We start from the raw sequence: 14389 nt of genomic DNA, 5'->3' as shown, positions 1-14389 counted from the left end.
ATAGGCCTCACACTCACTAAGTTATCATTACGCTATTTATTGTCGGCCACCATTGATTTTTGATATGGTGTACCATACTTTATTGACAGCGAGTGAGCTAGCTATACATAATTATTTTGAAGCTTTTACACTATAATCAATCACCCTCTATGTGTTGAGAATATAATTACATTAAAATCAATTCTCATGATTAAATGGGTCAATGTAAGCAAACGATATGGCAACGAAAACAAAAACATTTAACATTTTTCATGTTATAGTAAACTGTACAAAATGCATTATATTTATGTAATCGCCTACAAAATTGAAATATTTGCAATCACATTGAACTCTTTAAATAAATAAGAAGCGGTATTACTTCGGAAGTTTTTATTTACACCCGATAAGATATAGATAATTATTGATACGGGAGGTAGGTGGTTCGGTATACAATCGGGACAGTCGGGGTCTGCCACCCGGCGTACAAACACGCCGATAAATCTGATCTATTTACAATTATAAATGCTGTTGTCGAGAAAGTGAAATAAAATAACCGATTTGTATTATACCACACACAACAGACTTTAAGCGTTCGCAAATTTACTAAATTTTACATTATGGACAATTGTGATGAACAGGATGAAAACGTGAATCTAATACCAGGATCTAATTCTGGTGGTGTGCGGACTAACATTGATAATAATTATAATAATTTAGTTGATACTATGTCGTCTGTGGAGACAATAGTCTTTGATAGTAAGTTAATGAAAACTTCGACGCATGCGGAGGACTTGGCGGCCACGTGGGGCGGACGGTGTTCGCTTCCCGATTCAGGTAGAATGCGCCGAGCACATTCATGGTCTGGAGGACATCCGGAAGATGGTACTTCTGAAATTAGAATTTTAAGGGAACGGTACGTTTTAATTATACCACTGTTATTTTAATAAGAAAATCCAGTACATTAACTTTAAATTTCTCTTGTTAGAAACAAATATACGTTCTTTTTTATATAAAATAAATAAAATTTAGGCTACTTGAATTAGATCTTCACCTTTTTTCACATTAAAAATTTATTGAATTTGTTATGTATAGTTTTATGAAACAGACAATTTTTATAGTATGTGATTCGCAACAAAATTTGCAAATAATACTTAATCGTCTTAAAATTGTTAAAATTATCTATTGATAAGTATAGAAAACGGTATCTTAAGACATTTATGAGTGGCAATGTAAATATAAATACAAACCCTTTTTAACATATCTATTAACGGACTTGTTCACGTATTTAACATTTGCTCCTACAATTGCACTGAAAGAAACGACTCGTTAATCCAATAAAACAATGTGTCACCTATTTACAGCACGAAATCGATATATTTGCTACTAAAATTAAGTACAAGTTTCTTTACTTCTAACATTTGTTCTAGAAAAAAGATTACACCGGACTCTTTTTTTACAAGGTCTCTTTTACTTTTTTTTTGAAATAACGTGGTTCATCAATAAAAATAAATACTTTTTACACGATTTTTTGATCTAGCATAAACCCCTAATTTTTTTGTTATTTAAGTTCCGTAAATTATCTATACATAAAAAAATATAATAGAAGGCGACTACCATGACTCCCAATTTTTGTCCAGTGCGAAAAATACGTGTACGCTTGTTATCAAGTAGCAATGAATAATTGCAAAACTGATTTTTTTGTATTTCTAAGTTCGGTAATTATGGATCGAATCGAATACTTTTATGTTATAAAAATGAATTACAGTTCTTTCATCTGGCACGACTTTTATAGTTGTGGAACATGTCCTCAAAAACTATACACCATATGTATTTTTTTACATGATTTTTTTTCATGCTTTTCTAAGGGACGTATCTGCCGTGTAATAAGAGAGTTGAAGGTATATTGCTACACATTAGTCTATTTTTCTTCATGAAACCGAACTTTAAAGAGAAATATGTTTTATTCAATGACAAAGACTTAATCTGTGATTACTAACCCTTTAGTTATAATAGATTTTTATTAGACTTGATCCATCAAATTCAATTTATCTCTAGTAGTGCACTTTACTGGAGTAAAAGTTAGATGATACTGTCTACAACATCACTGGTCCGAAGACGTTATACACATATCACTCCTAAAATATGTTATAAATTGATTGCACAGATTAGTTCGAACACAGACTAGACCACGACCGGGAGCTGTACGACATCTGTCCCGCCGACAACGTCTCACCCTGGCGTCACTGGCTCTTGTGGACTTTATGAGTTTTTGCTCTATGAGCATTATGGCACCTTTCTTCCCAAGAGAGGCTAACGCAAAAGGACTCTCAGACACTATGTGCGGCATGGTTTTCAGCTTTTACGCCGTTGTAATGTTTGTCACCTCACCGTTGTTTGGAAAATTCGTAAGTATGTTTCGATATTGTATTAAATCATAAGATGGACGTCTGGTAATTCAGAAAAAAAGAAGAAAAGAAACTTTTATGCATTGTCACTAATTATAAACATAGAATAGAAATTCGCATAAATGAAATTCTTATGACTAGATGTCGCCTTTTCTTTCCGTCGTAGATTGATCCAACATTTAGGAAATACATTACGCTGAAACATATAAAACAAACGTCTCTTTAATTCTAAAAGTGTGACCATTATATAACTATTATAGTATTTAAAAAAATACAACAATTATTTAACTTAATGATATAATTTTGATATATTTTTATTTACAGGTGCCAAAGTTCAGTCAAATATATAAATTTAAAATCTTATTTGATATAATTAAATGCCTTGCATATTGCAATTGTATTCTTTGCCGGGAAGCCATTTCCTGCAGGCTAATAGAAACCTAATATCCACACAATCCAGTCACTCTTTTATACAGTTAATTATCAGATTCCGATACGCATTATATTAAATACGATCGAATTACTTTCAACACTAAAATAGTTATGTACAGATTATTTTTAAAAAAGCTATTACTTTTTATCAATAAAACCATTAACTGCCACAGTACACAAGGAAATTATTGTGATTATTGGTGTAAAAGCTTTAAATGTTCAGGTTTTTTGCTGTCAAATATTATTCAAAACGACTGATTTCATAAAACATTTAACACAAATACTTTCGCATTTTAAAGTCTATACACTTTTAACCAATCAACCTGTATATAAGTAGATTTAATTAGTGTGTGGTACAACATTTACCAAAATCAATAGTTTTAGCTAATAGCAATAATAAATAATATATATAGAAAAAATGATAAGACGGTTAAAAAGCGTTCTTAATATTCGGGTACTGCATATTAAATTAATAATTGTTTACTATTTATCCTTGCAGACTGTAAGCACTGCTAAAATATATTGGCTGGTCAAATTCCAATAAAAAAAATCATTAATGGAACGTGATTTAAATTGATCACTTTATACAGGATGATTGGGAATGGGCATGAAAGGTTTAAATATTTTTGCTGACAAATGAGCTGTACATTCAATCCTTTAAATATTTACACCTATAACAAAAAACTGTTTTTTAATAAAAGTCTGCATTATTTTGTTTAAATCTTCTGTACTTTATTATAAACATTATACATACAGTTTACTGTTATTAAAACAACGTTAATGAATGTGATATATATAAAATAATAATACTTGGAAGTACACAGAAGTGAACGTCAGTTAATGGTACAGATAGTGTTTCTGTTTATATTCGCAATATGATGCACAATACAAACTCTCGCGAATGTGTATTTTTGGAATACTCCGTCGCAATTCAATGAACACGAAGGGGTTATTGATAAACTTTACCCTTTGTACTGTATATAGAATGATTCACATTTAAACGTGAGAAGAATAAAGCTGACTGAAATATTGTTGCCAGACAATGGTACAATATACTACGCTTCTAACTTTGTAATAAAAAGATTAAAACTGTTTGCAAATTGTATAATATAATAGCAATGTACAAATTTAGTTTAGTGTTAATATAAAAATGTACATATGTTAAAAACGAGTTTCTTGGATATTTAACATACCTCACAGATAATATGAGAGCATTTTGTACATATTCATATATTTATATACTAAAAATTAAATATGTATTTAAATTCTGTAGCTTTGTGAAGTTATAAAGGTATATAGGTACTCACCCTTAAAATATCACTGCAGGGTACATTAATCTATAAATATAATTAATTATAATATTAATGTGTATAACACATGATTTTCCGCAAATTATATTGGCGGCACAAATTTATCAATCGTATTTTTATTACCATTTATGGGTTTTACAAATTTTTTGATCGTAATTAAGTATGTAGTATGCTGTAATCGGCCGTAGTATAACTATGCTTATAAAATCAATATATTCCAACTTGATATGTGTGATATTTAACATTAATGCAAATGGTTTTTAGCTACCAGCGATGGGCGCAAAATTTATGTTTATCGCGGGAATATTTGTTGCTGGCGTTTGCAACGTATTATTTGGGTAAGTTTTATTTACTTACTGCAGTGACGAAAATGAACGTTCTTTGATTTATGTACATTTTGTTAATAAATATTTATTTCTTTTTACATAAGAAAATATTCCTATTTAAAACAATTTCGATAGCACATAAAGACATTCAAATAAATTTGACTGATTTTCATAAATGAATGATTGATTGAAATGAAATTTGACTTTAATCTGATTATTATATAAACTGCCTTTGAAGATAAAACACAACTTATAGAGTACATCTGAATAGCTGCGGAAATAGTCGTCGGGTATAAAATATTTTTAATAATAATTTAATATTATTTTTATTCGAAGACTTTTTTTTCCGAATATGGAATTTCACGTTTTCAAAAGAATGCTATGCTATACACAATCGATAAGTGAAATATGTCACATTTATGATAAATTTGATTTGGTTTTAAGTATTTGTAAATAATAAAACTTATAATACTTAAATTACGCTAAAATATTATAGTGTACGAATGCAGTAAGATTTAAAATAGCTCTACAACCTTTTTCTATAAAGAATTAATGATGGTAAAAATTGATTAATTTTATGTACAGTGTTACATCCTTCGGTTATTAGAGATATCTTATTCGATACTTAGCCATAATAAAATCATGTTGTAGACTATTTAAGCTGTTGTTACTAGGATCGCGTGGCCGTAATTCAATCTCTATATGCAACATAAGTAGATTACGTTACAACACCTGCATGCTATTCACCTTCCTCTTTCTATTACTTATGACACCTAGATATCGTCTTCTTTGTAATCGTGTTACGTCTACGGTCATAACTACCCTTAACCTTTCTCAAGCGCTTAAGGTCTTGGTTACCTATCAATATCGAAAAAGCATTAAAAATAAAAAAAATAGATTTTAAATTCGTACTTTTGTACATCAATTTATTTTCATTTGGTATAATATTAAAATAATATTTTTCTTTAATGCAGTCCAGTAAAAGCAGCAATAAAATTTGACAATTATTAGTTTTAAAAATGTAACTAATTTAAAATTTATTAATATGAATATTAAAATCGTAATTCATTCTTTTTAAACAGAAAACGAAACACTCCCCGTACCTATACAGTGTTTATGATAAGCGTTTATCGTAAGCATGGCTCTTAGGATAAATATATGTAGTTTGAATGGTAGGTTTTCAGACAGATAAATAATCAACATTGTAAAATTTATTTATGATTTCAGAACACTCGTACTAGTGGAAGATTCTTTAACGTTTACGATCCTCTGCTTTGTGGTGCGAGGGATGGAGGCCCTCGGGGCAAGCGCGTACTCGACCGCCAGTTACGTGTTTGTAGTAAACGCTTTTCCTGATACAATTGGCACCGTACTGGGCATCCTCGAGACATTCGTTGGACTTGGCATGTCCGTGGGGCCGGCGATTGGAGGTCTTTTATATTCGGTATGAACTAATTGTAGATAAATTTTCAAGTTTTTAGTAACTAGTCTAGTATATTGTTTACTTTCCTCATTGATTCAGATAAATATTCTCTATTTTTTATTCATATTCACAACAAACATACAAACTGACATTTTTTATAAATATAATTTTTACATAAGTGAAAGAGAGTAATTGTAAAGTAGTGTTTAAAAATACTAATCACTATTTTAAACGATGTTTTACTTAAGATTCTTTCTATTATTCTAATACAAATACTTATAGAAACAAAATAAACAATAAATTAAGGAGGAATATTTAAAAGTTAAGGAATATTGAAAAATAAAAATAAGGGTTCCTACATATTCTATTAGTCAACAGCATCTTCAATTTTTGAGGAAAAAAAAACTAAAGGCGGTAACTTTTAAGTGCGTGGAAATTTTTTGGCATAAATTGCTATGAAAGCACTATCTAAATATTATGTATATCGCGTAAAAAGTGTTTATTTCTTAAACGTGTTTCAGATAGATTGGGGGATTTTGTGTACCATTTTACAGTCTGGGTGTAGTGATGGTCCTAACTGTACCAATCAACTTCTTCCTTTTGTCTGATTGCGACGGTAAGACAATAAATATTTTGTTAGAAGAATTTAACGTCACTGAATAATATTATAACTTTTACTAAACACATAATATTTATTCAAAAAAATAATAAGTGATTAACGTAATTAATAAAAACCTTATTTCAATAAATTTATTTATTTAATTTGAAATTTTTTATTAATTAGTTGCAAAAGTTTTATAACACATGTGTTTTAATTAAAAATTTTACGTATAATTTGCCCATATTTACTCTTATAATTTACAGAATATGTATCCGGTTCAAAAACTGCGTCCATTCTTCGTTTGTTCAAGATACCGTCCATCATTATAACCGGTCTGGTCATTGTGATCGTCTCTAACACCTGGGCATTTTTGGATCCGACCTTAGAACCGCATTTGCGACAGTTTGGCCTTTCTACCAATCAAATCGGTCTAATCTTTTTACTTTTCTCAAGTCTCTATGGAATATTTAGTCCGATATGGGGTTGGGTGGCAGACAGGTAAACATTTGTCTTTTGTATATTTTAAAAGTTATAGCTTAATATATAAGCTATCTTCATTACAAACTATTGCTTAAAGTGATGCAGGCCAGATGATCGCGAATGCTTACCATGACTTCTTGAAAATACAGCGCGTTGTTATTTTTAAATTTACATACACACAATTGTAATTTGTTTATTTGTATTTAAGATTTCATTGGAATTTAGGTTGCAGAGTGCTAAAGGCTTTTATACTAAAACTTACACTGTAATAACCTCGATGACTCTATCAAAAACTACAGCTCGCTCCTTTAACCTCTCTTAAACACAAACACGTGTAGCATTCCGATTTGACAGTGCACGGGACGGTAGAGCCCTATCTCGATCAGTTGTTATTATCTGATCATGGCGTAATTTATCATTCGGCATTAAGATGATATAATAATAATTACCATTCTACGGTTTGTGTATCATACTGACATATGAGTATGATACCGTGTACTATGGTGGAAGCATTGGATCCTCTGTTGACCTGCATAGCGACAACAGGCGTCTCTTTGTGAAACATATCTTTCATATACCACTTATTGTCAAAAAATTTTTCGCTCATCATCATTTTTTTAACAGTATGGCGTCTACTGCGGGGCATAGACCTCTCCAAAAGATTTTCGAAAAATACCGGCTAAGAGCGAGTCTCAAGCGACTTCCGACGCTGCACTCCAGCACGTTAGATACCCAGTAGCCATCTGTTCTCTGTGCTATGTGGTCTGCCCTAACTGCTGCTACTAACATTCAACTTACTAATCCGTTGGACTTAGTAACTCGCTGGGATCAGTAACTTATGTTCGTCTACGGATTTCCTCCTAACGTCATTCCTGATTAGATCTCGTAGAACTCGTGAACGATTATGAGCATATCGATGAGATCGGATGAAAGAGAACACGTTTCGTTGCCAAAAGTGAATACTGATAACACACGTTGAACATAGGCCTGCGACTTTAGGTACTGATGGACATTGGATGCGAGTTTTTTATACAGTCGTATATTTTAAAAAATAAGAATAGGAGTTACGCCCGTCCAGAATAAACTGCCTCGTGATGTTTATGTTTTTGCTACAAAAACTATGCTCAACAAATATTATGCTAAAATGACAGCCACGTAAATTTTGACCTCGTGGTCACATATTTCACTGTTTATCGACAGATCAATCGCAACGGTTCGTCCCCACATATACAGGATGACTGATGATGTATACCTCATTTGACTAACAAGCGTGCATTTTAAAAGTTACTATAACGAATCGCCTTCTATATAACAACAACAGACTGGAGAAAAATTAATGTTATACTTAGTAAATAATCAAGCATAACTACCTAAGTACTTAATACCATACTTAACATGAAGTACGAAACAATGGAATGTTTCATTAAAACTGTGATATAAGTAAAACGTCAACGTGACCTAACTGTAATTAAACAATATTATAAATGAATTAAATACTTTTTCAGAGTACATAACCACTGGTGCATGATGGTGTGGGGTTTATTTCTCTCTACAGTTGGATTACTACTACTTGGTCCGTGTCCATTTATTCCCGGTCTGTCTCGGTGAGGAAACATTACACAACATTTTTAAATTAAAGATTTTACGATTAAAATTTAATATAGACTCTGTGTCCTTTCTTTGCCATTATTTGCTTTATTTGTGTATCTTTCAATTACTATAACATCTTGCAAAAACACTGCGCTCTGAAATTGAATACTTACCGATAGATATTAACCGTTTAAAATAAATCTTAATACGCACAGACCTTATGACTATACAAATAATTAAATACAATACATATTTAGTTATATGTTACAAGAAAAAAAACTAATACGCAATACATAAATCGCGTACAGCGCGTAGTGTTTTTGTGAGATCTTTAGTATAAATAAAGCCATAATTTATAAACGATTATGTCACACAAGATCTTTATATTTGTTGAAAACATACGTTTCAAGTTAACTGCTAAGGTCTGTAGTGTGAGACCACGTTTTACTGTCATAAGTTATCACTCGAAACACACATTAGTCGTTTCTATCGCATGCTATAATTACCCGATCTTGATATGAGTAACGCGGCAATATTACTATACATTTAGGCAATAAAATGGTTAATATTTCAATAAAACTAAGCCATCTAAACTATACTATACTAAACTAAATTTTGAATAGTACACGTACCTTTATAGAATTCAAAAACTTGAAATAAATAATTTCTAAATGCAACATGAAATAAACTGTCTCCGCGTTGTCTAAAGGTATCGAGACAAAATATTCGCTTCTTTGGTTGCTTCTTCTCGTCGGTTAAATGGGTTAAAATTCTTATTCTCAGTTTATCAAATACTATATTACAAATGTAACAAAATAAATATGGCATTCAAAATCAAATTATAAAACATACACATATGATGATAAAATTCCTAGACCATCCCATAAAAATAAGAAAAACAAATTTTAAATTCTTAATCATGGTGAAAAGTTTTGACGGTGATCCGTTTTTGTTTTGTTTGTTTCAGAGAACTATGGCTGGATCTCGTTGCACTTTCAATATTAGGAATATCAGTTGCACTTACATTGCTGCCTACATTTCAAGGAGTCCTTACCAGTTCAATGTATGTAGATATAACGAAAATAATTCTCTTCCACTTAACAAAATTTAAGTTATTAAAAATAATGAATGCCATTTCTATTTCGAATTGTAATCAACATTCATTGTACAGATTTGAAGGTGGTTGTCCAGAAGCGTTGGCGACTTATAGCGCGGTGGCAGGTGTATGGTCGTGCTGTTATTCGCTGGGGGAAGTCCTGGGCCCAGCATTGGGTGGGGCACTCGCAGAACGCTACGGCTTCCCACTGTGCGCTACTTTATGCGCTGCCGCTTGTTTTACAATGGTCCTCTAATCTATTATAGTAAATTTGTAATTATCGTTTAAATTTTGTAAAATGGTAGTATTTTTTTAGTACACACAGCAAGAGACAGAAATTTATCAGTTAACTCAGAATTTGTTAGGATGATTGCTAATGTCGAGTTGAAGAAAGCTTACTGATTTTGCAAAATTTCACCCGCAAAATCCTCTCGTGGGTGTAGTTTTGTGGAATATATGAGAAGGCAAAAAACATCTATAAATGTGCGACTAGCCTGTAAGAGATTGTTACATTTTTATAAATGTATATCACCTATTATATTATATACATTATAGACTTTTCAACGCTGTAAATACAAGGTAATAAATGTAAAGTAATGAATAAATAAATAGCTCATATAGGTATAAATCTTGTCCAGAAAGTTTTTGGCGTATTTAAAATTACGAAGATGCTATTGATATTATTACAATTACATAATTTATCTATTATAATTACAGGCCATTGTAACGTTAACGTTCTTCTCGCTAAGGGAGTCGTCGAAATGGGTAGAATCGGAATCTTTAGAAGATTCGATACCCTCCACAGACAGCACATGGAACAGCAACTTTTGCCGCACCCACAGTGCACCCGTCAGTCGCTTAGTCGAATATTCTCCGCTTCTTGCATCGTGTTCTTGTAGCATTAAAAATGGTACGATTTGTTTTTGGCACGCATTTTTAACTTCAACTAATTTCCTTATTCATTTTAGAACTTTCAAAAACAGCTTTTACAGCTTATGTACAGGGTGGCCCATAAGTCCTTTGATATGAAAAAAAATTATTAAAATAAAACTAATTACATTATGAATTAAATTTTTATTTACAAAAAAAGCTTAAAAAACGGGAAATATTTTTTGAAAATAACGTCTTCTAAATGTAATCCTTTGCGATCACGGCACTCTTGCAAACGACGTCTAAAATTGTCGATGACTGCGCGGCACGTCACTGCTGTAATGCTTGTCATTTCTCTGCGGATGTTTTCTTTTAGGGCCTCAATTGACCGCGGGTTTGTGTCGTATACTTTAGCCTTAAGGTAGCCCCACAAAAAAAATCCATCGGGGTCAGATCTGGACTACGTGGAGGCCAGGAAATGTCTCCTCTCTTAGAGATCACTTTGCCAGGAAAAAGTTGATGGATAACGGGCATAGCAGTGTTAGAGGTGTGAGAAGTGGCCCCATCCTGTTGAAACCACGTCCTGGCATTAAAGCCTGAAAAGTTTTGCAATTCTGGTATGAAAAACTCTTCGATCATAGCCACATATCGCTCCGACGTAACAGTAACTGCGCGCCCTCTGCCATCCTCAAAGAAGTAAGGCCCTAGGATACCATGGGCTGACATAGCGGCCCAAACAGTCACTTTCGGACTATGTAAGGGCTTCTGATGCTTAAGTTTTGAATTGATGGGGCTCCAATAGCGGCAATTTTGTTTACTAACATGCCCGTTAAGATGGAAAAGAGCCTCGTCAGAGAACATTATGTTATTGAAGGAAGTAAACCGATTCAACATTTCATTCGCATAATTTTTTCTTTGAATACCGTCACTTTCCTTTAATTCTTGAACCAACTGAATTTTGTAAGGATGCATATGTAAATCTCTCTTCAAAATCCGTTGTAACGATGTCCTGGATACGTTTAATGCTCTGGCGCGCTTACGAGTTGACTGTGTCGGATTTTCGCGAATAGACTGTGTCACTGTGTCTATGTTTTGTTCCGTACGTAACGTCCTTGGGCGACCCAACCGCGGTTTATCTAACGTCGAACCGGTCTCCTCGAACTTAGCAACCCAGTTCTTAATCGTTTGAAGAGTTGGAGTGTCGTCAAAGTTGTGTAAACCTCTGTGTTCTCGAAATTTACGCCGCGCAACGGTTGCCGAATTGTCGTTTTTATAAAACTCGCGCACACAAAACTCACGGTCCGCTCCGGTAAAACGCTTCATCTTGACTAAATTCCCAGAAACCGAAGTTACTCCCCCCCTTTCCCTGCACCGGTCACGCGCGCCCTTTTCGTTTTATTCAAATTTTACTTTTCAAAGGACTTATGGGCCACCCTGTATTTAAATCCACTATTTTGCAAAAATTTACTTAACTAAACTTACTAATGTATAATACTATTAATCTGAAATTTGAAAATAAATTGAAATTATTAACATTTCAAAGCAACATTATTACAATTTTGCTAGCTACTTATACTATCTTCGATAAAAATATTTTTGTAATAGTTGACTCATTATATTTAATAATTATAATAATAATTAGGTTATAGCACATGTGGCGCTTCGCATCTGAAACCTGCCTGTCTGAAGCATATAAAACAGAAAAAAAGCGGCTGGGCCAGCGCTAAAGAAATTATGTCATATGTTCTCAAATTTCAATATTTAACAAACATCTACATTAAAATACGAAGAATGTATAAAACAAAAAACAATTTTAGAGAACACTATAACGGTCTGTACCAAAACTATTTAGAAGTTCCCGAAAATATTCCAAACATACGAAATGATGTTAATGTTAATAGCAATATTGATATGAAAGTTAATAATAACTCACATCACCGAACTTGTGGAGACACAGACGCAAGGAATGGTTATTGTGAATATCTGGATAATGCCATCTTCGGTAGTCCAGCTGTAATGGAAAATGTCAATTCGGATAATTTGATAGTTAAAAGGAACCATAAAGGTCTAGTAGCGAAACTCGTAACTACAGACATCGACAGGAGAACCACTGAAGAGATATTAGAGCATAATTTGCAAAAAGTACATTTTTACGAACAAAATTCGTCGTGTTCATCCCGTGAAGATATTTTTGTAAGTATTTATTACTTTGTGTATCGAATTTACGTTAATTTTTATTTATGATATAGTTTATGTGTTAAGAAATTAAAAAAAATAAACACGTTAATTATCAATAAGAAAAAATAACAAGATCAATATACCTATAGTTTTAGTTGCGCTATTTTTTGGGATTTATAATTGCGCTTTTGTTTGAATTTTGTTGATTATTATATGTATATTAATTATATTACCTATAAAACTTTGAGATCATCTTGGGTACGTTGGTGGTTGGTGAGATGCTGGCTTACTAGTTACAGTTACGTTCAGCAAAATAGACTTAACATGAAGACAGATTTCTCAAAAGATTGAATCAGTAATGAGGTAATCTATAGACAAACGAAAATAGCCGACTCAACTAAAAGGATTGGTAGATGAAGTGGCGGTGGGCTAGCCGCAGAGCGCACCGAACAGGTGGCCGCTGAGACCTTATGATTCTGAGAGTGAAATCCCCTGACTGGCAAGCACCGCTAAGGATGTCCAACCACAAGTACAGATGATCTTAATAAGGTCGTCAAAAAACGCACCTTTTGCACCGCGTCCTACTGGTCCTACTGAAAATTTATAGGGGAGGTCTATGTTCAGCTGTGAAAGTCCTACTGCTGAAGCGGCATTAATCTATCATAGCAGAGTCGCCAAGTAATAAAAATGTGTGTAAAGTTTGAAGAAAAAAACTTATTTAAATTTCGTATTGAATTCTCCAAGTATTAACGTTGACAAAGCCTCGTTTGATTAACGGTAGAGTTCTAAAAATCAATGTACTCATGGCCGAGTTATTTTCTCTGTAAAGCGTAGTTAAAACACGGTTACTTGACGGGTTTCGCTGTAATTGGATGAACATCTATTATTAAATATGAATGTGTGATATTAATACAATACAAAAACATGAATTTGCTATTATTTATTGCGCCTGATAACGAATTGGCAAAGATATTTTTTTGTAGAATCAACAATTATTTTCAAATGTTATCTTATAATATACCCAAATCATACTGTCTAGTTAGTAATTGTATAATGTAATTTCAAATAACGACGAGACTTTATTCATAAAGGCCAGTTATATTCTATATATTTTCAGGTTAATTTATACATATTTGCCAAAGCTCAGTTTTTGTTCCAGCCTTAAAAATATTTAGGAAAAATATAAATTTGCAATTTACAAAATGAATATTGCGAGGATTGAAAATAACTTATTATCAAACTCCGACACTAATATTAAAAATTTTCAAATTTCAGAATGCGTGCGACTGTAAAGCAGGAGTCACTTTTGCAAGAGGCACGGTGACAATGTCGTCGACGGGCGCTTGTGAAGTTTAATTTTTTTTTCTAAGTACTCGTGCCATTTTTTTAATTAATCTATGTAATGTAGTTCTAAACTAGTTCGAAATAATAATTTATAATTTAAATTTTAATATTTGATATTAACGATAATGGTTGTACTCAAATTTTAAATAAAATTTTACTTAAATAAAAAAGCGCATTATTTATTTATTTCTTCAGCAACCTGGCCGAATAGAATAGCAAAAATATTTCACGTCTAGAACAAATTACTAGGGGCGCAAAAATAATAAGGATCCTAAACACCCGACTCCCACTTATTCGCTCTAATTTACCCGTCTACCTATGGTAATGTTCCTTACAGGCTATTTCCTTTGGTCCA

General features: G+C 32.5%; 1 protein-coding gene across 2 annotated transcripts; it reads left to right on the top strand.

Annotated features, from left to right (window-relative positions):
* Nucleotides 1-456: 456 nt before the first annotated feature.
* LOC137929518 (MFS-type transporter SLC18B1-like) lies at nucleotides 457-14156 on the top strand. 2 transcript variants are annotated; one of them, XM_068772505.1, is made up of 12 exons: nucleotides 457-892; nucleotides 2144-2384; nucleotides 4391-4464; nucleotides 5680-5896; nucleotides 6401-6491; nucleotides 6740-6974; nucleotides 8462-8560; nucleotides 9514-9609; nucleotides 9718-9889; nucleotides 10360-10552; nucleotides 12155-12705; nucleotides 13966-14156. In XM_068772505.1, the coding sequence occupies exons 1-12, from the start codon at nucleotides 597-599 to the stop codon at nucleotides 14044-14046; spliced, it is 2346 nt and encodes a 781-aa protein (XP_068628606.1). In that variant the 5' UTR covers nucleotides 457-596; the 3' UTR covers nucleotides 14047-14156. The 2 variants fall into 2 exon arrangements, with proteins under 2 accessions (XP_068628606.1, XP_068628607.1); XM_068772506.1 differs by having other exon boundaries at nucleotides 831-892; nucleotides 2160-2384.
* The last annotated feature ends 233 nt before the right edge of the window (nucleotides 14157-14389 follow it).

This window comes from Battus philenor, unplaced genomic scaffold (genome assembly GCF_028537555.1).
Source record: "Battus philenor isolate CCGP_79_NKW_IND1 unplaced genomic scaffold, ilBatPhil1.0.hap1 SCAF_5, whole genome shotgun sequence".
Taxonomy (NCBI): Eukaryota; Metazoa; Arthropoda; class Insecta; order Lepidoptera; family Papilionidae; genus Battus; species Battus philenor.
This window is presented reverse-complemented; position numbering and strand designations above follow the sequence as displayed.